General features: G+C 47.5%; 1 protein-coding gene across 4 annotated transcripts in view; it reads left to right on the top strand.

Annotated features, from left to right (window-relative positions):
• Positions 1 to 27,360, top strand: part of vps13c (vacuolar protein sorting 13 homolog C) — a 47,408-nt gene that overhangs the window by 4,987 nt on the left and 15,061 nt on the right. For 2 of the 4 annotated variants that reach the window (XM_079339703.1, XM_079339706.1), the window contains exons 5-57: positions 1,632 to 1,733; positions 2,690 to 2,752; positions 3,605 to 3,679; positions 4,294 to 4,403; positions 4,615 to 4,674; positions 4,770 to 4,829; positions 5,415 to 5,495; positions 5,581 to 5,638; positions 5,775 to 5,902; positions 6,045 to 6,151; positions 9,582 to 9,762; positions 10,832 to 10,894; positions 10,978 to 11,116; positions 11,258 to 11,361; positions 11,922 to 12,064; positions 12,173 to 12,365; positions 12,774 to 12,888; positions 12,958 to 13,094; positions 13,174 to 13,306; positions 13,411 to 13,528; positions 13,607 to 13,739; positions 13,909 to 13,981; positions 14,350 to 14,450; positions 14,579 to 14,732; positions 14,966 to 15,045; positions 15,274 to 15,333; positions 15,687 to 15,840; positions 15,923 to 16,039; positions 16,127 to 16,230; positions 16,350 to 16,517; positions 18,251 to 18,555; positions 18,820 to 18,967; positions 19,059 to 19,167; positions 19,255 to 19,388; positions 19,519 to 19,675; positions 19,756 to 19,835; positions 19,929 to 19,988; positions 20,600 to 20,753; positions 20,830 to 20,949; positions 21,033 to 21,136; positions 22,153 to 22,320; positions 22,406 to 22,710; positions 23,159 to 23,306; positions 23,893 to 24,031; positions 24,151 to 24,272; positions 24,451 to 24,617; positions 24,706 to 24,959; positions 25,039 to 25,268; positions 25,377 to 25,469; positions 25,623 to 25,859; positions 25,943 to 26,074; positions 26,838 to 26,927; positions 27,089 to 27,244. In XM_079339703.1, coding sequence (XP_079195829.1) covers positions 1,632 to 1,733; positions 2,690 to 2,752; positions 3,605 to 3,679; positions 4,294 to 4,403; positions 4,615 to 4,674; positions 4,770 to 4,829; positions 5,415 to 5,495; positions 5,581 to 5,638; positions 5,775 to 5,902; positions 6,045 to 6,151; positions 9,582 to 9,762; positions 10,832 to 10,894; positions 10,978 to 11,116; positions 11,258 to 11,361; positions 11,922 to 12,064; positions 12,173 to 12,365; positions 12,774 to 12,888; positions 12,958 to 13,094; positions 13,174 to 13,306; positions 13,411 to 13,528; positions 13,607 to 13,739; positions 13,909 to 13,981; positions 14,350 to 14,450; positions 14,579 to 14,732; positions 14,966 to 15,045; positions 15,274 to 15,333; positions 15,687 to 15,840; positions 15,923 to 16,039; positions 16,127 to 16,230; positions 16,350 to 16,517; positions 18,251 to 18,555; positions 18,820 to 18,967; positions 19,059 to 19,167; positions 19,255 to 19,388; positions 19,519 to 19,675; positions 19,756 to 19,835; positions 19,929 to 19,988; positions 20,600 to 20,753; positions 20,830 to 20,949; positions 21,033 to 21,136; positions 22,153 to 22,320; positions 22,406 to 22,710; positions 23,159 to 23,306; positions 23,893 to 24,031; positions 24,151 to 24,272; positions 24,451 to 24,617; positions 24,706 to 24,959; positions 25,039 to 25,268; positions 25,377 to 25,469; positions 25,623 to 25,859; positions 25,943 to 26,074; positions 26,838 to 26,927; positions 27,089 to 27,244 — 6,926 coding nt within the window. The remainder of the gene's footprint in view (positions 1 to 1,631; positions 1,734 to 2,689; positions 2,753 to 3,604; positions 3,680 to 4,293; positions 4,404 to 4,614; positions 4,675 to 4,769; positions 4,830 to 5,414; positions 5,496 to 5,580; positions 5,639 to 5,774; positions 5,903 to 6,044; positions 6,152 to 9,581; positions 9,763 to 10,831; positions 10,895 to 10,977; positions 11,117 to 11,257; positions 11,362 to 11,921; positions 12,065 to 12,172; positions 12,366 to 12,773; positions 12,889 to 12,957; positions 13,095 to 13,173; positions 13,307 to 13,410; positions 13,529 to 13,606; positions 13,740 to 13,908; positions 13,982 to 14,349; positions 14,451 to 14,578; positions 14,733 to 14,965; positions 15,046 to 15,273; positions 15,334 to 15,686; positions 15,841 to 15,922; positions 16,040 to 16,126; positions 16,231 to 16,349; positions 16,518 to 18,250; positions 18,556 to 18,819; positions 18,968 to 19,058; positions 19,168 to 19,254; positions 19,389 to 19,518; positions 19,676 to 19,755; positions 19,836 to 19,928; positions 19,989 to 20,599; positions 20,754 to 20,829; positions 20,950 to 21,032; positions 21,137 to 22,152; positions 22,321 to 22,405; positions 22,711 to 23,158; positions 23,307 to 23,892; positions 24,032 to 24,150; positions 24,273 to 24,450; positions 24,618 to 24,705; positions 24,960 to 25,038; positions 25,269 to 25,376; positions 25,470 to 25,622; positions 25,860 to 25,942; positions 26,075 to 26,837; positions 26,928 to 27,088; positions 27,245 to 27,360) is intronic. The other 2 variants (XM_079339704.1, XM_079339705.1) reach the window with 2 other exon arrangements.

The raw sequence follows: 27,360 nt of genomic DNA, 5'->3' as shown, positions 1-27,360 counted from the left end.
TGTGATGAACGCTGGTTGGACGGCCGCCAAACGGATTTTTGGCGAGGACCCCAGCAGACTCTCGAATGGCCACAGCTTGTAAAGCTCTTCTCTCGTCCTTTTGAGTGTTAGTGATAGTGACGTAATGTCAACACATTATAAATCTTCAAATGAGCACAGTTTCCAATTGGCTGGTTCAATCTGGAGGCGGAGCTTGTTCATATGGAGTGATAAAGTCAATGAAAGAAGTGAGTGTGAGTTCTCAGTTGCTGTGTGTGTGTTCCAGTTGGATCTCAGCGGGACGCGTGTCCATTTGACGGTAAGATGTCGGAGACGTCGAGGTTCAAAGGTGGTGGTTCGGGGTTCAGGTCCGATCTGGTTCTGGTTTCTCTTTCCTGTTAGAGCTGCATGATGCCCAATCAATCATCCTAAAACGTAGTCTTTAGTGGGCCAAGCTTTCAGGCCTCTTAGACCACATCATGCGGCCCTGTGTCTATCTACCTTCTTTGATGTCCGAGCTGGGATGGTTTCCAGTAGATTAAACTGGTTTTTCAAACGGGGGATTTCCATCCTAAATCTGAAGGTTAGCAGTTACTGCGGTCTGATCCTGTGACTTTTCTTGGAGACCTTGAGGGGATTTATTGGTGTCTGGTGACTCTTTGGACTCAAAATCTGAATTCGGGGAAAAACCACTTACTCTGAGCTAACGTGTCTCGCCAAACATCAGATGGGTTCGTGGCGTTCAAACAACAGAGCCGCACGACCGCCCACTTCACGTCACTTAAAGGGTACAAGGAATCAGAATTCAGAGTATGGGGGTACAAGGATCCTGGGTCCTGGGTCCTGTTACGGCTTATCACAGTACTGACGAGTAAAAACAGCAAGTGCTGGTCTCGACTTCAAATCAGGAGTCCGCCCAGTCTGAGACCGACGTGAGACCGGGTTAAAGTGCATTCGATTCCGAGGCGAGACAGAAACCTTGAAAAGGTGGTCTAAAGACCGATCTCGAGATGAACACCAATCAATCAATCAATCAATCAATCAATCAATCATATTTTATTTGTATAGCACCTCCAGTACCAAATGCACAAGGTAAAAACAAGATTAAAAGCAACACTACTAAAACATAATTAAAACACAACAGTAAAATAAGAAATAAACACCAGGTACCAGAAACAAGTTTTAGTGCCTGTTAGAATCATTGTCCATGAAGTCGATCAGTTTGGTGATCTGTCTTTTAACATGTGTGAACCATGTTAGAGTGATTCCTCTGTGAGGGATCTGATCATAGCAGCACAGTTAGATTGAATGAATGAGCCAAGAGGACGTCTTCTTCATGATGTTCATGGAACAAACTGTCAGTTAGCAAACGTCAATGTTTACGTTATCAATCATTTCACTGACCTCGGCCGGGATGAGAACCCGCGGTCGTGCGATCTCTTTGTTAAATGTGTTCATTACAGAGAGCGAGAAACCGAACAGCCTGTCGGCCTCTGAGGAGGACACAGTGTGTGTGTTAATAAACGGCAGATGTGACATTTCCCTTTAGGCGAAAACAGCCACAGACGTGCGAGTTATTTTTAGGTCAGCAGCTTCAGTTCGTAGAACGGGTCAATAAAAATGTTTGACTCTTATTTTGTGTTGTTTCACAGCGATGCAGTATGACGCAGCGAAGGAGGAGCGCTACCAGCTGGAGGCGAAGCAGAGAGAGCTGCAACGCATCGAGGAGGCGCTGCAGATGGCTGCACGCAGAGGTGAGACTGACTGACCTCTGACCTCTGACCTCTGACCACCCGAGGACACGCCCGGCGTGTGCTGCTGCTGCTCTCTTACTTTTCCTGCCTCCTTTCTGCTCTCTGGTGGTTTGAAGCCTTCTGGTGATTTTAACTTCCTTCTCCTGCGCTCACACTAACTCACAGAGCCGAGGTCCAGCCCAGCACGTACTGAACATCACTGGAGACAACATAGAGTTTAAACCGCTGGTTATTTATCTCAGAGTAAAATGATAATAATATAATATAATAATAAGTAATATGAAATCTAACCACTGAGGTTTGAAAGACGAATGTTTGACATGAAAATATATCAGAAATCAGTTTTATGTAAATGTTTCACTGAGTCTGTCTGATGGACGATGGACAGACTGATGGACAGACTGATGGACAGACTGATGGACAGACTGATGAATGATGGACAGAATGATGGACTGACTGATGGACAGACTGATGGACGATGGACAGACTGATGAATGATGGACAGACTGATGGACAGACTGATGAATGATGGACATACTGATGGATGATGGACAGACTGATGGACAGACTGACGGACAGACTGATGAATGATGGACAGACTGATGGACAGACTGATGGATGATGGACAGACTGATGGACAGACTGATGGACAGACTGATGGATGATGGACAGACTGATGGACAGACTGATGAATGATGGACAGACTGATGGACAGACTGATGGACAGACTGATGGACAGACTGATGGACAGACTGACGGACAGACTGATGAATGATGGACAGACCGATGGACAGACTGATGGACAGACTGATGAATGATGGACAGACCGATGGACAGACTGATGGACAGACTGATGAATGATGGACAGACTGATGGACAGACTGATGGACAGACTGCTGTCTGATTGGATGTATTAACATGTCCCTCTGCACTGTTCATGCTGCGTTCGCTGTCAGCGTCTCAAACGGGAGACCTGCTGTTCAGCCTGGAGAGCGTTGTTTACAAGGAGCCTCAGAACGGTAACTAACACACACACGCACACACACGTGTCAGCATCACGCCAGTGTGTACATCATGTGACAACACAGGACTGTGCAAAAATATTCGCTCATCGTCACATGACAACCTGCGTGAGCATCTCCTCGACCTTGGCCTGCAGTACCCATTTTAACCACTAGGTGTCCGAGTAATGCAGCGCTCCTTTAAGTACCTTAAAGTCTTCAGATAATCACACCGTGTTTCACCACTACATGAATGTCTTGCATAACTCACTCTTTTATGATATTTTGATCAATACCTATCTATCATATTGTATCGTATCGTGTCCTATCCAATCATCGCAGTGCATCGTATCTCATCACATCACATGTCATCATATCGTCTAGTCCAGTCTTGTTCCGTATCGTCATGTAATGCCCATCCCTACACTTCCTACGTTGCCACATCTTATCTTATCTCCCGTCTCATTGGCTGGCTGTTCCTACATCACACAGGACGGATGAGGCTCAGAGTCACATGATCACCACTTCACAGGTTCAGCGTTCGACAACATTTCCTTTCTTGTGTTAGCACATAAAGAAACTGCTTCTTTTATCTCACGTGATGAAACATACGAAGCATCAGCAGCTTCTTCCAGCTGCTTTTACTTTTTAAAATTAAGTTTTTGTTCTCTGCGCTGTGATTGGCTGGCCTCCTTCAGGACTCAGCTTACTGTGTTTGAATCTGCCGCTCTGTGGCATCAGATTCAACCTCTTCTTCCTCCGCTCTCTCTCTCTCTGTGTGTGTGTGTGTGTGTGTGTGTGTGTGTGTGTGTGTGTGTTTTCGGGCTTTTCTGTCACTAACAGCTGTCTCTCTCTTTAACGCTGCCAAAGTCCGAAAAGGATTTAAAAAACATAAAAAAGCGAAAAAAGGCTTGAAGAAGCTGAAACGGCACGACAACAAAGCAGGTACGTTGTTTTTATTTCCCCCGCTGGAGTCGAGTTTGTGATCATGGAGACATCTTCAAAGTGATGATCTCATGTTTCCAGGCTGACTCCATTAATAACTTGGATTAAATCCTGAAGGATCCCAAAACAGACTTCATCAGGGCTGCAAAGTCTGTCCTTCCACCGTGGCGCTGCACGCCATGTTTCACTCGTCTCGTCCACAGGCTGTGTCACGTGTTTTACATGTTTCAAAGTGTTACTTGTGAAAGTTTGGTCACGAGAGCTCATCACCACCACACTAAATTTATGTGCATTTCTTTGTTCGCGATCCAAATAAAATCTCGTCGAGAGAACTCCCGACGAGCAGCCCGTAGTCATGACGACCAGGCGAAACAGACCTGAGGACGAGATGATAGAAAGGATCAATATTTATGACGCCTGATATTCGACCTTCTGTCCCATATTCGGTCACATCATCTCAATCTGTTGCATCAAATCCAAACCTCTATTTAGCATTTAAAGATGTTAGCTCGTTAGTTTGGACCCTGGCCTGATCGATGTGGCCGATGTGGATCGGCTCGTCAGGTCTGACCGTCCTCTCTCGTCTGCTCTGTCTTTGTCGTCTTGTTTTTCAGAGAAACCTCAAGAGGACAAGAAGGACTCCTTTTTTGAGAAACTGGCAGCGCAGGTGATCAAAAACCTGCAGGTGAAGATCAGCAGCATCCACCTGCGCTACGAGGACGACGTGAGTGAGGGCGGCGGCTTTCTCTGTTTGTTTGTCTCCTTAAAATCCAACAATATGGATACCTGTTTCGATTCCGCCGCACGGCTTTTGGCGTCCAAAATTGGCGCCCTGAAATATGCAGACGCACTCCAGCACTGTCTTCATTGCGGTTTAACAACAAACACGAGTCCAGCCTCTTACTGCGGCCTGAAAATCTCTCTGTTTGTTTCAGCTGTCGGACCCACAGCACCCTCTGTCGATGGGAGTAACGCTTGCCGAGCTCAGCCTGCTGGTAACACACACACACACACACACACACACACACACACACACACAGAAGCACAATGGTGATTGATCAGCTCATGTTTCTGTTTCTGTAACTTTCAGACCACGGACGAAAACTGGAAGGCTTGTATCCTAAACGAAGCAGCAAAGATCATCTATAAGGTGAGATGCTCACTCGCTCTTAAACTCTGTAATCTCTGTATATTTGAGTTTTCAGTGATGTTTCTAAAATCAACAGGAAAGACGTGTAGAGACGAGAAGGCTTCAAAAACGAGACCAGTCAACCAGCAGCTAGAAACATGTTGTTATTGCTCCCGTTTCTTAACCAATAACGCCGCCTGATTGGTTCATATTACAGCCAATCAGCACAATAGGGCTGAATAGAATAGAGCAGAATAGAAGGGCTTTTTTTTTGTCATCATACAAATGTAAAATAAAATGATTTGGCTTCACCTCAAAGTGCAGACAGCTAAAAAGAAGAGGAATATAAAAAAGGTGTAATGGGCTGTGTATGGTGGGAGTTAATTACAGATAGCAGCAGAGTAAATTATGGATAGATATTGCGTCAATATTAAAATATAAATATTTGCACATTATGAAATGTAAACTATTGCAGCAATATAAATAAATATTGTAGTCTGATATGTAAAATGATTGCACATGCCAGAAGGATAAACTGTATTGATGTGTGTATGGTGACGGTGTGTGTGTGTTTTGACTTGATCATGTGTGTTTTTCGTGCGTCAGCTCGGGCGTCTGGAGAGTCTCTGTGCCTACTGGAACGTCGACAGTCCCATCTTCTACAAAGGATCGTTTGAAGACATCGTGGTAAATCTGACGCTCTGACTCTTTTTTTAAAACAACCACACGACACGATGAACGACTGCGTGACACTTCCTCTCTCGTCCTGCAGGATCAGTTGAAGCGTGGGATCAGCAGTAAGGATCAGGAGCTCCCTCATTATCAGTACAGTAAGTTTATTAGACTTCCACAACGTGAATTATCCCACAGTGCAATTCAGCCTGACAGTCTGCCTGCGTCGAGCTGGTTGTTTTATCGTGTCGACGCGCACGCTCTTCACTGATTGGCTGTTTGGTTCGTTTCTAGTGTTCAAGCCCATCTTTGCCACGGCTAAAATGTGCATCAACCCAAACGCTGAGCTGGAGCTGAAAACTCCAAAGGCTAACCTGCACCTCGAGGTCCAGAACATCGCCATAGAGATGACAAAACCACAGGTATGCATGCGTGTACATCACGCCACGCCAACACATGCAGGGTGCGCTGAACTCGCCCTGAAGCTCCGCCTACTATATGTGAAATATGATTCTGTAATTCCTCCTGATGTTTGCTTTCCCGTGTTGTTGTGGTCCTCTGCAGTACGTGTCCATGGTGGAGGTGCTGGAGTCCGTCGACTGCATGATCAAGAACGCCCCCTACAGGAAGTTCAGACCTGAGGCTCCGGTCCACAACAACACCAGACTCTGGTCAGTTTCCCTTCAGAGTTCATCACAGAACAAAAAGAAGGACGTATGATCAAACTTTTGTCTCACTCATTATTAGGGACCGAAGCACTGACCAGTGCGAAGGACCCTATTGTTTTTCAAATGATTATTTTTGTTTTCTTTTTTCTTCCTCATCTTTGGAGCCACTTTTGACGACTTGAACGTGAATGAAAACTCATCAAAATCTCCAACATCATCGGGTCTGGCGAAAAATTTGATATTCTCGTCATTTCGTAATTTTTTTTCGCAAGATGACTCAGTGGCGCCCCCTTCAAATTTTCAAAAGGGCCTCCCCATTGACGTTTTTTCGTCGTACGTGCATGAACATTTTTATACACATTAAGCATGCGAGATCTCACATAAAATCCTCTTACGCCCATAGTCAAAGCCAAACAGGAAGTCCGCCATATTTTTTTTCAATGGCGAAAACTTGCGTTTCACAGGTTAGCTATTTGAACGAACTCCTCCAAAAGTGTTTTTTCGATGGACGCAAATTAAGTATCTGCTTGTTCTTGACATGTTGAAGATCTCTCGTTGTGCTCCGCACGTTATTTCCTCAAAGGGCGTGGTCATACGGACGCGTTGTTCGTCACAAACAGGAAGTAGTTTGTTAGGGGTCTTAATATAGTCATACATTCATCAAACATCACACACATGATCCCAGTGGACAAATGAAACTAGACATGTTGGCACAAAAAGTGGGCGTGGCTAAATGACTCAGTGGCGCCCCCTTGAGATTTTCAAAAAGGCCTCCCCATTGAGGTTTTTTTGTCCTACATACACAATTTTTTTTATGCTCATTGGGCATGTCAGGAGCTACATAAAATCCTCTTACACCCATGGTCATAACCAAACAGGAAGTCCGCCATATCTTTTTGAATGCAATAAAAATGGCTAAAATTCCTCTTTCACAGGTTAGCTATTTGAACGAACTCCTACAACAGCGTTTATCCGATCATCGTAAACTCAGTGTCAGTGTATTCCAGACATGTTGAAGATCTCTCGTTGTGCTCTGCACGTTATTTCGTTTAAGGGCGTGGCCATGGCGTACCATCAAACATTGATGTCTCGGCGCACCCATACTTTACCTTTCTGAAAGGCCTCCCCATAGAGGTTTTTTTCTTTTACATGCATGACAATTTTTTGGTACGTTCATAATGTCAGGACCTACAAAAAATCCTCTCACACCCATAGTCAATACTAAACAGGAAGTCCGCCATATTTTTTTTTAATGGCGAAAATTCGCGTTTCACAGGTTAGCTATTTGAACGAACTCCTCCAAAAGCAATTATCCGATTGACACGATGACAATGTCAGTGTGATCTTGACATGTTGAAGATCTCTCGTTGTGCTCTGCACGTTATTTCGTTAAAGGGTGTGGTCGTACATACGCGTTGTTTGTCACAAACAGGAAGTAGTTTGTTACAGTGCTTAATAAAGGTGTAGAGTCACCAAACATCAGACACATGATCCCTGGGGAAAAGTTAAACTTGTCATGTTGTTATAGTAAGTGGGCGTGGCTAAATGACTCAGTGGCGCCCCCATGAAATCTTAAAAATGGCCTCCCCATAGAGGTTTCTTTGTCCTACATGCATGAGATTTTTTATGCTCATTGGGCATGACAGGCGCTACATAAAATCCTCTTACACCCATGGTCAAAACCCAACAGGAAGTCCTCCATATTTTTTTTGAATGGCTAAAATTCGCGGTTTACAGGTTAGCTATCTGAACGAACTCCTCCAAAAGCGTTTATCCGATCATCGCAAACTCAATCTTAGTGTGTTCTAGACATGTTGAAGATCTCTCGTTGTGCTCTGCACGTTATTTCGTCAAGGGGCGTGGCCACGGCGTACCATCAAACTTTGATGTCTCGGCGCACTCCAATTTTTTAACCTTCGATGACTGTAAGGCCTGCTGCTTGGCCTCGTGTCGCGGCTGCACTCCCGCGGTCGTACTCTCGCGGTCGCGACACGCGCCGACATGCGTGGGGTGCTTCGGTCCCTTCATCACCGCTTGCGGTTTTAATTAGTTTTATTATTCCATTTTATTCTGTATTCTCACTTACAGTACTAAAGCTTACATTTAGGTAAAAAAAAAAAAAAATAAATCAAATCAATTTAAACCTGTCGCAACATTCCTGGCAGCCGCGTACACTTTTTGTGAATTAGACTTGAACAAGACGTGGACTTAGTTTTATTTATTAGTAGGGGTGGGACTTAAATGCATCAATCACAGTTTGCCTCATAAACAGCGCAGAACTGTTTGTCATTGCTTTGCGCTAGCTTATTGCTAGCTTTGTGCAAGCTTTGTACAAGCTTTTCGCTAGCTTGGGGCTAGCTTCGTGCTAGCTTATCGCTAGTTTATCACTGGCTTTAGCTTTATTCCATTTTATTCTGTATTCTCACTTACAGTAATAAAGCTTACATTTAGGTAAAAAAAACCCCAACTTACTTTTAATTAATTAGTAGGGGTGGGACTTAAACGCGTCAATCACAGTTTGCCTCATAAACAGCGCAGAACTGTTTGTCATTGCTTTGCGCTAGCTTTTTGCTAGCTTTGTGCTAGCTTATTGCTTGCTTTGTGCTAGCTTTTTGCTAGTTTATCGCTTGCTTCGTGCAAGCTTTTCGCTAGCTTTGTGCAAGCTTTGTACAAGCTTTGTACAAGCTTTTCGCTAGCTTCGTGCAAGCTTTGTACGAGCTTTGTACAAGCTTTTCGCTAGCTTTGTGCAAGCTTTGTACAAGCTTTTCGCTAGCTTCGTGCTAGCTTTGTGCAAGCTTTGTACAAGCTTTTCGCTAGCTTTGTGCTAGCTTTGTGCTAGTTTATCGCTAGCTTCGTGCTAGCTTTGTACAAGCTTTTCGCTAGCTTCGCCACAAGTACAAACAAGAAGAGTTTGCAGCCTAAACTCGACCAAATGACTGTCTTCAGGCCCAAAAATGAGTAATTCAACGTCTGATAAACTTACAAATTCACTCTCTAAATTGATTGCTCTGGACTGTAGACCACTATCAGTGGTTGAAGATAAGAGGTTAGAAAATGTGCTAAAGATAGCAACATGTGATCCAACTTTCCAACTGCTGTGCAGAAAAGCTATTTCAAACAAGATCCAACATCTTTATGAAACTGAGAAACAAGCAACACTGCACGCATAGAATTCATTCATCCACCTGAATCCATTCAGATTGTGAAGTGTTGCTTTTTAGGGCAAATATTGTGACGCACTTACAATGCGTCTGTTGGTTTGACGTTTGGGGTGACGAGGAGCGAGGGGTAAAACGACTGTGTGGGGTCCCGCCTACCTTTCCTCTGTAAAAATGGACCATTTGTCCCGAGAGCAGAGCTAGAGTACAAACTTTGACTAACCAGGTGAGACAGTCACATGAAGTCTGTGTCGTTTTCTGTCTTTGACTTCCAGGTGGAGGTACGGCTTCAACAGCATCCTGGAGGTCCACATCAGACGCTTCAGTCGCATGTGGTCCTGGTCCAACATCATGGAGCACAGGAAGAACCTGAAGGCCTACAAGACCGCCTACAAGAACAAACTGCTGAGTCAGTCGTCAAGCAAGCCGAACGCAGATATCGAGCAGCAGATCCAGGTGCTGCTGAGCAAACGTGCATCGACTGCTCTGATCAGATTCTATAAAACCAGATAGCCCGAGATGTCACTGTATATAGTTCACTGAGGGAACTGTTGTGTATGATTAGTGCGGGCGAAGCAGAATTCAGAGAAAGCATGACCTAAATTGTTCCTCGTCTTAATCAAAACAAGACCGTAAAACAACATGAGCACACAGAAACAAAACTCGGAATAATTTCACAAACGCACGATTTACACGTGACAGCTACAATCTATCCCAGCTGTGCCTGTGTGCACGTCGGCCAACGTTTCTCCACTTACCCATCAGCACTCGACTGTTTAACCGTACGCCTCTAAATCAACGTGGCCTCTGGCTGTAAAACAGTGAACAACATACTCAGCCTTTTTTTTTTATTTTTTACAGGATTTATTTTGGGGCTTTTTTGCCTCTTGAACAAAGTTTGGCTGCAGCCAGCCTTTTGTTCTTTAATGTTAATGCTCTGGATTCACTCTGAAAGGCCTCTAAGATAAGTGTTATAATACAGCGATGATTCTGTTTGTTATGATAGAAATCAGAGAAAAACTAGATTTACGTGATACAAGCGGAGAATATTGTAAGATATGACTTCAGCTCCTCGATCTGTTATCTGATTAATTTCACAAACACTTTGAATTCAGATTTAGATCAGATCCATAAATCAACCTGCAGCTGCTGCTTCCTCATACCTGCTCACATGTCAGAGAGAGAGAGAGAGAGAGAGAGAGAGAGAGAGAGAGAGAGAGAGAGAGAGAGAACGAGTGACAGAGAGAACGAGTGACAGGTCCGATTCAAACCCTGGCATCTGTACATGGTGTGCGATAACTAAACACACCCACTGGTGTCACTGTCGATTCAGAGAGACTGATCTATTCTAGAATTTCAAATTAAAATAATAAAAGCTCCAGACCTGGTTCTGATTATTATTTTTTTTAATAATTAAAAGCAGGCTCCAGGTTATAAATAATCCAGATTATTCTCCATACAAATAAGAGACTTGCAGGTTGTTTGTGTCTCAGTGTAACCAGCTGATTCTGTTCATCACCATCAGGATCTGGAGAACGTTCTGGATGTCTTCAACATCACGTTAGCTCGGCAGCAGGCGCAGATGGAGGTAAATATGACGCGTCATTAACGGACCTCGGTCCCGCTTCAGTCAGAGAGAGTTTGAACCGGAACCTCGTCCCGCCCCCCCAGGTGATCCGGTCCGGGCAGAAGGAGTTGGCGAAGAAGGCGGCGGGCGGGCAGAAGCAGGGAGGAGGTTTCTTCAGCGGCTGGTTCGGACGAAAGGCCAAGAAGGAGGAGCAGGAGTCGGAGGAGAGCAAGGAGTCGGAGAGTAAGTTATTACAGGTCAAAATCGAACAGGAAGCATTTATTATCAGCGCTGCTGAGGTGGAGGCCGTGCAGCGAGGAGCGAGGACGGCGGCGGCGGTGGTTGTGTGGACGTTGACGTCTCTTTGTGTTTGTTTGATTTCAGCTTCTGGGTTGGACGAGATCATGACGTCAGAGGAGAAAAAAAAACTCTACACCGCCATCGGCTACAGCGGCAGCTCTCACGACCTGGCAGGCCTACCCAAACAGGTGAGCTCCCGCCGCGTGCTGTAGATCTCCTTCCTGCGCCCCGGTCCACGGGTCTTTACCCGCTCCCTGCACACATGATGGAAACTCACGGCTGTTTAAGCGACATGTTGACAACATGAAAACACAGCATATGTTAGCGGCCGGCAGTCCGGGATAATTTCCCCGCTGCGGGTCTTAAATGTCTGTGAAAATTTACGGATCAGGTCAGACTGATGTTGAGACTGGAATGAAAAAGATTCACGAGCAAACGCATCGTCTGTGTGTGTGTGTGTGTGTGTGTGTGTGTGTGTGTGTGTGTGTGTGTGTGTGTGTGTGTGTGTGTGTGTGTGTGTGTGTGTGTGTGTGTGTGTGTGTGTGTGTGTGTGTGTGTGTGTGTGTGTGTGTGTGTGTGTGTGTGACGAGGTCCAGCCTGTAGAAAGGCCTCATCCCTTTTCCTCTCTTGCCGCCTCTATCTCAATATTAGCGTGTTGTATCTCTGCAGCTGTCCTAACATCAGATAACTCATCTGGCGTCTGTTTGTTCTGTCTCTGCGTGCGTGTTGCTCTGCGTGCGTGTCTCAGTACGTGGCGGTGGTCGTCACCTTCCAGCTGTTCAGGACCTCGGTGACGGTGAGAGAGCTCCCGGACGTCCCGGAAATCCTCAAAGTGCAGATGATCGACCTCAGCACCAAGATATCTCAGAGACCCGGAGCTCAGGCCTTCAGGTGAGGCCCCGCCCCCTTTACATCATCAGTATGTGTCATCGTGCACGCAGCCATAACCCCCCAGGTGTGTGATTACAAAGCTGTGTGTGTGTGTCCCCCCCCCTGCAGGGTGGAGGCGGGGCTGCAGCACTGGTACGTGACAGGTTTACAGCAGCAGGGTGTGGTGCCGTCGCTCATCGCCACGGTGGGAGACTCCTCGTCGTCTCTGCTCAGCGTCCTGTTTGAGACGAGCCCAGAGGAGAGCACGGCTGACCAGCTGCTCCGCGTCCACTCTCAGCCCGTCGAGATCATCTACGACGCGGTGAACCTTTCATTCATCTTCTTATCATCAGTGAAATATGTGTAGAAGAGTGTTTTCATGTTTCGGCACATCTATGTGCAAAAAGGCTTCTCCTACCTCCTCCTGTTAGCATTAGCATTAGCTGCATGAAACACTCGGCCCCTCCCCCGCCCTTAATGAAAATTGCCGTTGTGACATCACAAGACAAAGAGGTCACTGATCCAAGCAAGCTCAAGCTCCCCTCGGACTCACTGTAGCATTCCCAATGTGGTAAAAAGAGGCGGGACATATCTGAGAACAAAGCTGGGCGACTGACCAATTACGAGAGAGAGCAGATCGGCCGGCCAATCAGATCAGACTTGGCCCACGTGGGGACCCTGATCATGTGAGTCTTGAAGTCAAACGTGTTTCCTGCGTTCCCTCCTCCAGCTGACGGTGAACAGTTTGGCCGAGTTCTTCAAAACGGGGAAAGGCGTCGACCTGGAGGTCCTGACCTCGGCCACGCTCTCCAAACTGGAGGAGTTCAAAGAGAAGACGGCCACAGGTGGGTTTCAGGGATCTGTCACTTCTGTGTGTGTGTGAAGTGTTGCTGAGTGTTTTGCTCCTCCTGCAGGTTTGTCTCACATGATAGAAACCAGGAAGGTCTTGGATCTGAGGATCGACCTGAAGCCGTCCTACCTGCTGATCCCAAAGTCGGGCCTGTACAGCAGCACGTCGGACCTCATCATCGTAGACTTCGGTAGTTTACAGGTCAGTTCTGAAGTTTTAATGTAAGACGCCGAGGGTGCGGCTCGGCGGATATTTGACGTTACGTTTTTTCACGCCGCAGTTCAACAGCGTGGAGCAGAGCGGCGTGAACTCGTCTTCATCGTCCTTCTCGTCGCTGGAGGAAATCATGGATCGAGCCTACGAGAGATACAACGTGGAGCTGCGAAGAGTCCAGGTGCTCTACAGCAAGTCAGGTACACGCACACACACACACACACACACACACACACACACACACACACACACACATCAGCGGGGAAGTTTGTGTTTTACTAAATCGGCTCGGCTTGATTGACAGGGGAGGCGTGGAAGTCGGCTCGGCTGCAGGACTCTTCAGTCCAGCACATCCTCAAACCGATGGACTTAACCGTCCAGCTGGCCAAGTGTATGGTGGAGAAGGACGCCAGGATGCCCAGGTGATGAGTCCGATCAAACCCGTGGACTCGTTTCTTTACTCGGCGCCGCCGATTCACGAGTCACGTTCTGTGCTTCAGGTTGAAGGTGTCGGGGGAGCTGCCGCTGCTGCACGTCAAGATCTCGGACCAGAAGATCCACAACGTTCTGGAGCTGGTGGACAGTATCCCTCTCCCCACCAAGGGCTCGCCCCCGTCCACCCCCGCTGAAAAGGTACGCACGCCACCGTCCGCCTTCGCTGCGGTCTGAAATAAAGACAACATTTATGTCGAGCGAGGTCGGTCCAACGCCGACCCGTCCCGGTTTAGGAGAGAGATGTGAAGTGAGCAGCTGCGGACCGGTGTTACCACGTGACCATATTTGGCTTTGTTTCCTGCTGCAGATGCTTCCCTTGGTGGGGGCCAGACAACAACCGCTCAGCCTTCACCCCTCCCTCCTCAACGCCATGGATTCAGGTTAGTGCTGCTGACGCCTGATTGGCTCGTTTTTGACACAAAAAAAAAACCGTAAACAAAGAGCTTCAAAATAAGTCATAAAAAAACACGTTTTTTTTTTTAAAGCTGCAGCCGACTTTATGATAGTAAAGGATTTATGTCGAGTAAACAAACTGTTGTCATGGAGACGGCGCGGACGTAATTTAAAGGTACAGTGCGAACAAATGTTTCCATCAGCAGTGCGCTATGGAGGAAGTGTTTGTACATGTTGACGTCTTCAGCTGACAGCAACGTCTGTTTGCACTTGGATGCGTTCATCTCAGAGCGATGAGGTCGTTCTCTCGCTCGCCGCTCTCGTTTTTTTAGTTTTTCGTGCTGCCGTGTTTCAGATTCAGACGAAGAATCCAGTGAGAAGTCGAACGATGAAGATCAGCAGCGCTTGGCCCTGGAGGAACTCACCGACCTTCAGTTCAAGTTTGAAGTCAAAGAGGTTTGTTTCCGTCATGTGACCTCAGGGGGCGGAGCCTACCACCAGCCTTGATGAACGGGCGTAATGTTTTAATTTTTAAACGGAGTCCATGTGAAACAGTTGAGTGTGTGTGTGTGTGGTGCGTTCAGGTGCTGTTGGAGCTGACCCGGCAGGTGGACCAGGAGAAGACGGTCCTCTCCTTCAGCGTGTGTCAGCTCGGAGCCGAGGGGAAGAAACGGGCGTTCGACATGAGCGTCACCTCGTACCTGCGCAGGATCACGCTGGACTACTGTGACGTTCCAGGTAACAACGTCACACCCGGATTTAATACAAAAAACGAAAAAAACCCAGAACTGCTCATCTCTGATTGGCCCAATTTAAACACTAGAGGTCAGAGTTACAGAAAAACCAAATTTGTTTATGACTTTTTTGACACCTGGAGAAGAATAGAAAAACCTGACTGAGAGCTTCACCTGTTCAGCAGCCGTCCTCTTTGCGACCTTGAGTGACCTTTAGTTTCTGTGTTTTCTCTCCAGACGGCAGGAACCGACCTCTCCACATCATCAGCTCTTCAGAGCAGCAGGGCTCCGACCTGCTGAAGGTGGAGTTCATCAAGGTGAGCACACACACAGATCATCTCTGGACAAGATGAGCTACAGGGACAGAACAAGTTAGAGGGTTTAGGAACAGACGGAGGAGCAGGTTGAAGTTTAGGAAGTGAAGATCATCCGAGGTAAGAGAAGCCATGAAGAACACGCAGAGGATGAAGCTTCCTGTCTGCTGAGTGACCCCGCCCACCTGATGGCGCTGTCCTGACCTGTTTGTCGTGTGTGTCGCCCTGCAGGCCGAACAGAGCGGACCCAGCTTCCAGACTGTGTTCAACAACACGGAGCAGACGATGAAGGTGGGTGAACTTTGGTTTGAGGCCTTCACTGTCTGCACGGGTTCTAAACTTGGACGTCATCGTGCGTTCGTTCTTCTCAACAATCGTTCGAAAGACGATTCACAAGAACTCCGGTTTTCCTTTAAAATCTGTCCAGACGCATTCACACATATATTTTCTATTTCTGCAGAGGTTATGTACATGTCTTTCATTGCACAGGTTTAATTTGTAATGTTTACTTTGAGCTCTGGCGCAGTACGGGAAAAACGGGCCTCAGAATGACCACGATGTTTCACCGCCATTTTTCCCTCGTTGAGTCGTAGATTTCATATTTTTGTGCGATCCTGAAGGCGACCTTGTTTACCTGTTTCAAGGTGGAGTTCTCCTCTCTGCACTTCCTCCTCCACACTAAAGCTCTCCTGTCCACCATCAACTTCCTGAGCAGCGCCATGCCGTCCAAACCCGGCGCCGGCCGCGAGCAGGACGCCAAAAAACAGGAAGTGGAGAAGATCGAACAGGGCAGGACAGGTGAGTTCAGACTGCTCACAGGTGTGTGTGTGTGTGTGTGTCGGACAGGAAGTGACACACGAGGCTTCTGCTCTCTCTGCAGTGTCTAAATCGGCCAAAGATGGCGGCGTGTTCAGCTTCAAGCTGTTTGCCATGTTGGGCTGCTTCCGCGTGGAGGTGTGTGACGACCGCTGCAGCATCGCCGACATCCGAATCCAAGGTCAGTCCCCAGTTTTTCCAATCGAGTTGAGATTCTGTTGGAAGTAAAAGACGTCCGGTTGAACGTGTCGCTGTCGCCGCCCTGCAGGAATCGATGCGTCTGTGCTGGTGCAGGCGAAGGAGACGGAGGTGTTCGCGCGGCTCAGAGACATCGTGGTCACAGACGTTAACCCCAAAACCGTCCACAGGAAGGTCGACAACAGAAACACCTTTTATTCATCTCAGTTCTTCTTTTCTGTCTGACGAGCCGGATGTTTAAAATCAGCAAGTGATAACCCTAACACGCCTCCTCCTCCTCCTCCTCCCTGCAGGCGGTGTCCATCGTGGGCGAGGAGGTGTTCAGCTTCAAACTGTCCTTGTATACGGGGGCGACCGAGGGCGAGGGCTACAGCGACATGTCGAAGGTGGACGGGAAGGTCACCATGCGTCTGGGCTGCATCCAGATCGTCTACCTGCACAAGTTCCTCATGTCGCTCCTGGTCAGACACTTTCAGTACACATCAACACTGTGATCTGACCGAACACACAAGTCCCCACTCCACTCGTGTTAAACTTCCTGTTTCATCTACACTCTCTGTCCCACAATGACAAAAACAGGAAGTCAGAAATCTTCTGCATGTGTGGATAGAGATCTGCGTCCAGGACTACAGCCTCCACACATGGCACAGACGTGCGCGCTAACCACTGCGCCGCCAAATCCACATTTAACTTTAACGATGAAAGGCTTTTCGGCCTATCACAGCTCGTTTCAGAGCAGGGCTTTTGTTTTTTAATTGGCTGTTCTAAAAAGCTGGACGCACGAACAAACAAATATTTAATATTAAAAAAAAAAATAATAATAATAATAAATAATAATGTGTTTAATAATAATAATAATGTAATAAATACTGTATGTAATAAATAATAATAATAATGTAGGTAATAAATAATAATTAATATTTAAAAAATCATAAATAAATCATAATACATAATGTAATAAATAATAATAATAAAAATAATAAATGATGTATGTAATAAATAACAATCATAATAATAATAAATAAATAAATAATGTATGTAATAATAATAATTAAAAAATAACAATGTGTATAATAGTAATAATGATTAATGTATGTAATAAATAATAATAACAATAATAAATAAATAATAAATGTATGTAATAATAAAAATACTAAAAATATTTAAGGTGTTGAAACAGGAGGGACATATGAAAAGTCTTTCCAGCAGTTTACCGTGTGTGTGTTTGTTTGCTGTGATTGTAGCGTGTCAGTGTGAGAAGTGAACATGTGTGTTGCACGTTTCTCTCTGCAGCTTCCTGTCTCTCATGTTTCTGCTCTGTCTGATGTCTTTTTGTTCCTCCAGGCTTCTTTTAGCTTTCAGTATGCGTCTGCCGATGAGGTACAGCTTCCAGCGTCGAGCTCTCTGAACCTGCATTAAAAAAAAAAAAAAAACCCTGCCGCTTTTAGCTTTCACTAAGAGACTTCCACCTCGCACCTTCAGCCCACCTCAGATATCATCTCAGTTTAAGGTCATCAGTTACTCGAGCATTTTTGAGTTGGAGAGAGAAATCCAGCGCACGTAGGTTTTTATGATCCAGAGGGAGATTTGTTTGGACCTCATGCTTTTCATGCACAAGTTATTCTCCATCAATGCTATGCAACTCACTCAGCTGCCATCATTGACCCCCCTCCTCCTCACTGCCCCCCCCCCCCCCCCCCCCCCCCCCGCCTGTGTGACCTCACTTCCCTCCCTGAACAAAAAGGTCTCTAACGTTTTGAAGTTTATTTCTGTTTCAAAGACGTCCTCGAACCTTTGACCCTCTGCTAATTGGTCATAACTAAAAAGATTTGATATTTCTGATATTCACGAGTGACACTGAAGACTTTCTGCTCCTTTTTTTTTTTTTTTTCTTTGACTGTTTAAAGACGAATTTTATAGCCATAATGTTTTTTTTTTTTCTCAGAAAAGTCAACATTTTAGATCCTAAGTTTTCCAGTTGTGGAAAGAAATGCTCTGCACCCAGATGTTGGGTCAGATGTGCGATTCTGACGTTCGATTGTTCATTTGACGGTTTTTGAAACAGAAATGACCGAACGCTTTGTCCAGGCCAGTGAACGCCTCACAATGGCTCCCCTCTGACTGTGCTTCCTCATCATCGTGTGCCGCTGCGTCCTCACTCCTGAACGCTCTCCTCCTCCTCCTCCTCCTCCAGATGTTCGTCGATAACTTCCAAACGGCCAAAGAAGCTCTGAGCGCCGCCACGGCTCAGGCGGCGGAGAAGGCGGCGTCCAGCGTCCGGGGCTTCGCTCAAAAGAGCTTCCGTCTCTCCATGGACATCAAGCTGAAGGCGCCGCTCATCGTCATCCCGCAGTCGTCCACCTCCCATAACGCCGTGGTGGTGGATCTGGGTCTGATCACCGTGGGGAACAGCTTCTCGCTGCTGCCCGCTGACGGCTTTTCTCTCCCGGCGGTGGTGGAGAAGATGGACGTCAAGCTGACTCAGCTGAAGCTCTCCAGGTACCGACACACTCTGAGCATCATCATCATCATCATCCGTCAACGAGTATTCAGAGCGAACAGGGAAGTGATGTGTGACAAATCTTTCCAGTTAAATAAAATAAAAAACTTGATTTGTCGCCGGGGGGAAATTCAGAAAAAAATCCTGAGCTCTGATTGGATAGAGCAAGACATCTAAAGCCGATCCCAGCTGTGATTGGGTGAGAGGCGGGCTGTCAATCACTGGGCTGACTTGACACTGTGTTCATTAAAATGTGTTGTCAGGACCACGCTGAAACACGGCTCCTCTCAGCCGGACATCGAGATCCTCAAGCCAATCAACTTAGAGCTGCTCGTCACCAGGAACCTCGCCGCTTCCTGGTTCACCAAGATCCCTGGAGTCCAGGTCCAGGGAGTCATCCGCTCCCTCAATGTGAGTTGCTGTTGCGTCTGCAGGTACTTTGAGATGTTGTCATGTTTTTGTTTTTTCTGAAGACGAGAAAACCGTTTGTTGTGTCGGTCAGATGAGTCTGGGCGAGGAAGACGTCGGCGTGCTGATGAAGATCCTGGTGGAGAACATCGGCGACGGCGGCGCAGAACTCAGCGGGGACGTTAAAAAACAGGCGGCTCCAGGTAACTTCCCTCTCTCGGTGCACGGCGGGGAGATGTAACGAGGATGTGCCGTGTGATGCCTGTATTAAAACGTGTTTCCTTCCTCAGAGAAGGCGGAGCTCGGCGAGCAGCAGCTGGAGGCGTTGCCATTGGAGACGGGATCAAATGGAGTTCTGGTGACCACCAACGGAGATCTGAGCGAAAACACCGTCAACGTTCTGCTCAACTTTGAACTCAAAGAGGTCCGACATCTCACGGGAGTTTTAGTTCAGAGACGTCCTCTGAAAATTCAGATTCTGTCGCAGTAGATTTATTATTCAGGACTCATTCAGGAACCACAGGTCTGACTGTGTCCCCCTTTCCTTTCCCAAGGTGCTGCTGACCCTGAAGAAGCCCAAAGAGCAGGAGGAGTCGCCCTTCCTGGTCTTCCACGTCGCTCAGCTCGGCATCGACACCAAAGTCAGGAAGTACGACATGTGCGCCTCCACGTACGTTAAAAAGATCACCCTGGAGTGCCACGAGTTCAGAGGTAAAAAACTGAAACGCTCTCACACGTGGTCAAAGCTAACGCCGCGCGATCTGACGCTCGGATTTGTTTTGTCGTTTCAGATTCTAACAGCGAGCCGCTGTGTCTCATCAGCTCGTCCGTGGAATCAGGAAGTGAACTGCTCAAAGTGCAGTATTTCAAGGTGACCACAGACGTACAGATTAACCAATGAGCAGAGAGAAGGAAAGGATTCAAGGTCGTTTTCATCCACCTCACTCTTTCTGTGTTTCCTCAGGCGGACCGCTCAGGACCAAACTTCTCAACCACCTACAAGAACACGGAGAAGATGATCAATGTGAGTTCGTCCAGCGCCGTCTGTCAGAAGTGTTCTGGTTTCTGTTTGTTGAACCGTCGTAGTCCGAGTAGTACGGGCCAATCACATTTCAGCAGGATAAACGTCTGTGTCCCAACCTGGAATAAACTGCTTCATTTCGCTTCATTGAAGTGACTCGTTGTTACCGTGGCAACCGAGTCTCATCGTGGAGATATAACCCCAAAAAAAAACTGCTGTCTGAAGTTTCAGAAAATATCTGAAGGGGTGAATTACACTTTCACATTTTATCTGACAGAAAAAAAACGGGAAAAAAAACCCAGCAACAGCGTCTCAACTCGCTCGTTGGACTGTAAACGATGCAGCGCGTGAAGTAGGACGATTAAGGCCCACAGTGCTTTTTCACTACACAACAAAAAAATCCTCATATTTTATCAAATCAAGTTCAGGACATACAGTGCAAGTGGTGTGTAGTCAACATTTTTCTAAAATAAAAACCCTGAATCACTCAGACTTCTTAGTTACAATCAATAAAAATGATAAAAATGAATAAATAAAATACAATGACCAAATAAAAATGAATAAGCTTGAAGTTCTCAGGAAGCTTATCGGGTTTGTTTCCTCGTTCTCTGTAGGTGACCTTCACCTCCCTCGACCTCATGCTCCACACCGAGGCTCTGCTTTCATCCATCAACTTCATTTCTGCGGCGCTGTCGTCCGCCAGCGTCTCGTCTCCAGAAAGAGAGATCAGACCGAAGACGGAGGACAAGACTGCGCCGGCGAAGTCCAGTAAGCCTATCACAAACATGGAGCACGATGAGCTCACTGCGGCGTCTTCACCATGTGTTGTGCTTCCTCCCGTCAGCAGCCCTGGTGTCGTCCGCAGACAGCGAGGTCATTGACCTCAAGGTGATGATGAACCTGGGAGCCTTCAACGTCCTGGTGTGCGACAAGAGCTGCAACATCGCCGACATAAAGATCCAAGGTTCCCAATCGCACGTTTGGCTTTTTGTCTTCTGTCAGTGTTCAACACAAACTCTGAATCATCCGACTCCTCGGCTCTTTCAGGTATCAAAGGCTCTCTGCTGATGCAAGGAGCGCAAACTCACATCTCGGCCAGTCTGAGGGATTTCCTCGTCCTGGACATCGATCCAAAGAGCGTACACGAGAAGGTCAGTGATGTGACTCTGAAAGGATCACATTTAATCAGAAGTTCCTGCTCAGTTCACAGAGCCTGTGCCAACAGAGGCCCGCCTAGCATGTGGCTATCAATAAATCCTTTACTTTCAATTGCTTTTAATCCCCTGATAAAAATGCGAATAACACAGTCAAAGAACTTTAAGAGACTTTAAGATGGGTCGACCTCAAAGTCTGAAAATTCAACTCACTGTTAATCGCAAACAGCTTGAAACAAATCCCTTCATCCCTGATCGTCTCCATCTGAGCGATGAACGCACCTCACATCCTAACGGGAAAACATGAATCCATCCGTCCTGGAGCCTCACTGCTTCTTCTCACCATCAACCCATAAAAAAAACGCTCCAGCCCCAATAACCTGCAGCTGGACAACTCAAGTCTAGTCCTGAATCGCACTCCTAACGAGAGAGCCGACCTCGACAGTTTGCATTTCCCTGTGGAAAATGCGTGTGAATGCGTCGTAGTGAAATGTTACTCAAAACACTGCTGAATGAAGAAGAATTAGCAGAAGTAGAGGAAGAATTAGTAGAACATGAAGAAAAGTGGAAGAAGTAGAAGAAGAGGAAATAGCAGAATAAAAAACAGATGTAAAATTAGAACAAGAAGTAGAAGAAGTGAAAGTAGCTGTGGAAGAACAAGGAATAGTGGTAGAAGAAGAAAATGAAGTAAAAGCAGAAGAACAAATAGTAGAAGAAGAAACAGTATGAAGAAGTTAAGAAAGCAGAAATAGTAGAAGAATAAACAGTATGAAGAAGTTAAAAAAGTAGAAATAGAAGAAGAACAAGAAGTAGCAAATGAATTAGTAGATAAGAAGTAGAAGAAGTAAAAGTAGGAGTAGAAGAAACAGTAGCAGAAGAAGAAATAGTAAAAGAACAACAAACAACAAATCCGAAACAACAGCTTTTTTTTCTTTAGATAACAAGAAAACATCTTATTTTACCTTTCTTGTCTCAGACTCATTTCTATGAAAAGTAACTCAGCTGTCCTTCAGGCCATCTCCATCGTGGGCGACGAGGTGTTCAGCTTCACCGTGAGTTTGACGCCCAACGCCACGGAGGGCGCAGGTTACTCCGACACCTCCAAAACTGACGGCCGACTGAAGCTGAGTGTGGGCTGCATCCAGGTGGTTTACCTGCACAAGTTCATCATGTCTCTGCTGGTGAGTGTCGGTAACAGTCCGTTTAAGGTCAGAAGGTCAGAGTTACATTCAGGCGTCTAACTTTTTTTAATATCTCTCCATTCAGAACTTCACCAACAACTTTCAGACGGCTAAAGAGGCTTTAACCGCCGCCACGGCTCAGGCTGCGGAGAAGGCGGCGTCGAGCGTCCGAGACTTCGCCCAGAAGAGTTTCCGTCTCTCCGTGGCCATCAACCTGAAGGCGCCGCTCATCGTCATCCCTCAGTCGTCCACCTCCCTCGACGCGCTGGTGATGGACCTCGGGCTGATCACGGTGGGGAACAGCTTCAGCCTGCTGCCCGCCGAAGGATGCCCGCTGCCGGCTGTGATCGACAACATGGACGTCCAGCTGAAGCACCTGAAGCTGTCCAGGTCAGATCTGCATGACAACCAGAGATCGGCTTTTAGGAGCCGATACCAAAAATAGATATTAGAAAGATGAAAAATGTATCAGCCAATATCTTTGCTGGTTCTGTCTCTAAACTGTCGAGACGGATACATTTGAAAAATAAAATCTTGAATGATGACAAAGATGGACGTGCGTCACCGCTCGACACTCTGCAGAGTGATGATGCGTGTTGAGCGCCCTCTGCTGGTGAGAGCTGATCGTGTGATGCAGCAACGTCGATGCACGTCTGCGATGAAATGAGCGATATGATGCATCTCTGGATATTATCGGCTGCTTGATTGGTTTATTTTCTTCGAGTTGCTTCTTCTTCAGGTTCTACCTCAGATTTGTGTGCACGTTGGAGGAGAAGCGCTCGTTCTTCTCCGAACACGTCTGACAGAGTCTAATCTAAACTTTGGTGTTCTCGTTCAGGACCTGCCTCGACCCGGCTGCGAGTCGACCCAGCATCGAGCTGCTGGAACCCGTAAACCTGAACCTGAACATCAAGAGAAACCTGGCAGCCTCCTGGTACAAGAAAATGGTTGCCGTGGAGATCGATGGAGATCTGAAGCCCATGAAGGTAGGAGGAGCAGAGAGCAGCTGTTTCCCACCATGATTCATTTCACTACTTATTTCACAGATTTCCCCTTTAAATGTCCAGGACCTGAAATTAAACAAAAAGATGACCATCAGGTTCTTAAAGACTCTGATAAGGTTTTTTTTAATTTTTTTTTACGAGTGATCAGATATTAAAGTGACCCCGCCGGATGCCTCGGTTTGATCATTAAAGATTAAAATGTGAGTCGTTGGATCACGTCGTGCATGAGCTTCGTTTCTGTGAATGTTCGTCCTTCTCGTCAGAGTTTCTTTCTCACGTTGTTCGGTAGAAACGGTTGAGCAGGTTTCCACACCGTGACCGATTCTGTCTGTTCTTTTTTTTTTTTTTTTTATGCAATCAGTCGACTTGCACGCCGCCGAAGGTACAATCAGTTTCCATCCATGCTCACGTGTAGCGCTGCTAGAATCCTCCGTGTGGTCAGCTGGTCTGTAGTGACCCGAGTCCCCTTAGACGTCAGAGCCCAGACCTGAGTGTGTGTGTGATCAGCTGGGTGCTGTTTGATTAGAGTGTGTGTGTGTGTGTGTGTGTGTGTGTGATCGCCCTGAAGGTGAAGTTGAGTCAGGACGACCTGAAGGTGCTGCTCAAGATCCTCACGGAAAATCTGGGAGAGGCGAGCAGCCTGGAGTCCGCCGCCCCCAAACAGGTGTCCAATCTGCAGGCTCGAGGAGTCGGAGACCCCGACACAGGTCTGACACACACACACACACACACACACACACACACACACACACACACACACACACACACACACACACACAGTGTTCTACAGTGTTCTGTAGATGTGATTTGTGTTTCCTGCGTTCAGGTGATGTTAGGAAAAAGGCCGTGAGCGGTGACGAGGACGAGGAGGAACCTGTGGAGACCATGAAGTTCAACTTCAACATCGAGTCTCTTGGTTTGGTTCTGTACAGCAGCGACCCCAAACAGGTGAGAGAGGCGCACGAGTCTGCTCGACCGAGAAAAAAAAAAAAACGGGCAATAATCATGTGAGATCTGCAGCGGCGAGCTGATGTGACCTTTGTGAATGAGCGTCTGGTTCAGCTGGCCGTGGATCAGCTGGTTGGCGTCGGATCTTGTGATTGATTGTCGCTCCTCTTCCCTGCAGCCCGCCGAGCTGCGGCGCCAGGAGAACCTCCGACTGGGTGAATTCGCTCTGCACCTGCTGAAGACGTCTGGCCGGACTCTGAGCAGCGGCAGCGTGGAGGTGACCACCATCCTCACCGACTGCACGCTGGACGACCTGAGGAGCGGCATGGAGAGGGCGACCTCACGGTAGGAGTCACATGACCGCTGGATTCTGGAGTATTCATGTAAACCCCGGCGTGCTGTTAACGCTCGCCTGCGTGCGTTGTGACCGCAGGATGCTCGGTCGCAGAGATGAGCAGAGTTCTGAGGTGATGGTCGACGTGACGTACCGACAGAGCGCCGCAGAGAGGGAGGTGGTGGCCGTTCTACAGAAGCTCTACCTCTGTGCCAGCGTGGAGTTTCTGATGGCCGTCGCCGATTTCTTTTTGAAGGCTCTGCCGCAAAATCCGACTCAGAGCGCCGCGTCCACGCAGGGCGACAGACTGCCGCTGAAACAGACCGCCGAGCCGCGAGCTGAGCCGAAGACGGGTAAGACCAGGATGTAAAGAAATTAAATTATTTATTCCTCCCTGAAGCAGAGTCAGACAGATCTCTCTTCTCTCCGCAGCGTCGGCGGGCAGGACTCGTCTTCGGGCGGTGGTGGTGGACCCGGAGGTGGTGTTCGTGGCCAGCCTGATGAAGGCCGACGCCCCCGCGCTCGTGGCCTCCTTTCAGTGTGACTTCTCACTGCAGGGCGAGGCGGACGGCACCCAGAACATGAGAGCCAACATGAGGGAGCTGAAGGTCCTCGCCTGCCCCTTCATCCGATCCAACAAGGAGGACAAGGCCGTCACCACGGTAAGGTCACGTGACCAACACCAGGGGGCGCTGCAGAACACCGCGGCGATGATTCTCGATTTTTACTTCCCTGACCTCCTGACTGATCCGTCCCCCTCTGTCCTTCAGGTGCTGAGGCCCTGCTCCGTCGCCTTGGAAACCGAAACCCATCCCAACCGACCACTGAGCGGCTCCGTGGTGGTGGAGGAGGTCATCGTCAAGGTACGCTCGTTGATCCCGTCGTGGATTTGTAAAAGTGAAATCAATCGGAAATCAATCGGCTTCTTAACGTCTGAATACGTCGACGCCGCAGCGTTCGCTCACACCGACCTTGAATTCAAGAGTTCCTCTGATAACTTTGTTTTTTTCCTGCAGATCTCTCCGTTCATCCTCAACACGGTGATGACGATAACGGCCGCCATGACCACGAAGCAGCAGCAAGACGAGCAGAGCACGGAGTCCAAGCTGGACACGTCTGACCTCTGGTCCGTCATGAACATCTACGGCTGTAACTACTGGTTCCTGGGAGTTGACCAGGCAATGGAGGTCACCGAGAGCTTCACCGAGCAGGACGGACAGAACGAGGGCGAGAGCTTCGACGCAGAGATCAAGGTCCGAGACGTCGGCTTGTCTTTGAATGCAGCATACTCTGAAACGTCATCGCTCTCTGCTGATGACATGTTGTTGCCCTGCAGGTGGTCCAGGTGACTCTGGAGTCCGGTTTAGGTCACCGGACCGTCCCGCTGCTCCTGGCTGAGTCCTCCTTCAGCGGCTCGGCCAGAAACTGGTCGTCTCTGATGCAGCTGAGAGCCGACATGACGCTGGAGGTGATTCTTTATTTCTTATTAAAAGTTACCAACATATATATTCTGTCATTTATTCTGTTGTTGTAAATCCACTCTGATCCTGTGTTTGATCATGTCTATAAACCCCTCTATTTCAGCCCTGCTCAGAACAGGCTGTTTCTGTGTCTGTAGCTTTAAATATGTAAATGAGCTGTGTCTGGCCACGCCCCCTCTCTGGAAGGGCTCGGGTGTACTCGCTGCTTTCTGGCTCCATGTCCTATTGTTTACGGTGAGAAGGCAGACTCAGAGGGCAGAACAAACACCTAGCTGTGGGAGTGTCACCCACCTGGGGGAGGGGCTACTGCCCTTTGTGATGTCATGAAGGGAACATCTCCGAAACAGCCTGTTTGAGCAGACAAAAGACGGGGAGGATGGACTTTTCTCATCTTTGGGGGGTTTGTAGACAGATAGAGACACATGTTAGAGGAACATGGAGAAAAAGGATTTTGCAGAATATGTGACCTTTAGTGCCAGCGGGGGGAGGGCAGCAATGTGTGTGTGTGTGTGTGTGTGTGTGTGTGTGTGTGTGTGTGTATTTGGACTGGGACAAGAATATTTACGCCATCACAGAATCAATCTGAATGCACAAAGACGTGACGTCTGCTGTTGCCGTAGCTGCAGCCTGAAAGGGTTTTAATCATGGACATGACTGCAGATGCAAAACCTTCATGAACTGAATGACAAAGTATTCTGATACTTGAAGCATCGTGCTGAAAACAGGGTTTTTTCTTGTGTGCTGATGCAGGTGAACTACTTCAATGAGACTCATGCGGTGTGGGAGCCGCTGATTGAACGGGTGGAAGGCGGCAGCCGTCGATGGAACCTGGAGGCCGAGGTCAATCTTGTTTGTGAATTTAAACCCTGGACTTTTTTGCTTTTTGCTCTCCAGGTTTATCTACTAAGGATCGTGTTGATAATAAATCTGCACGAGTGAACGACTATGACGTTAAATTAGCGATGGTGATGGTGAGAGTCTTTGTTTTTTTGTCTCTGCAGATGAAGAACAACCCGGTCAAGGACAGGAGTCCGATGCACGGAGACGACTTTGTCATCCTGCCTGATCCTCGCACGGCCATCAGCATCTGCTCCAAAGACACCATGAACGTCACCGTCTCCCAGTGCACCCTCAACGTCCTGCAAAACCTCGCCAAGGTGCAGCACAGCGTGCATTTGTAGCAAAAACCGGCAAACGAGAGAAAATGCTCCTGAGCCCTGCGTTTAGATTTTTCTGCTCTTCTGTGTCTTTCACAGTTATAATATCGTCTGCT

This window comes from Symphodus melops (genome assembly GCF_947650265.1).
Source record: "Symphodus melops genome assembly, chromosome: 3".
In the NCBI taxonomy this organism is placed as follows: Eukaryota; Metazoa; Chordata; class Actinopteri; order Labriformes; family Labridae; genus Symphodus; species Symphodus melops.
This window is presented reverse-complemented; position numbering and strand designations above follow the sequence as displayed.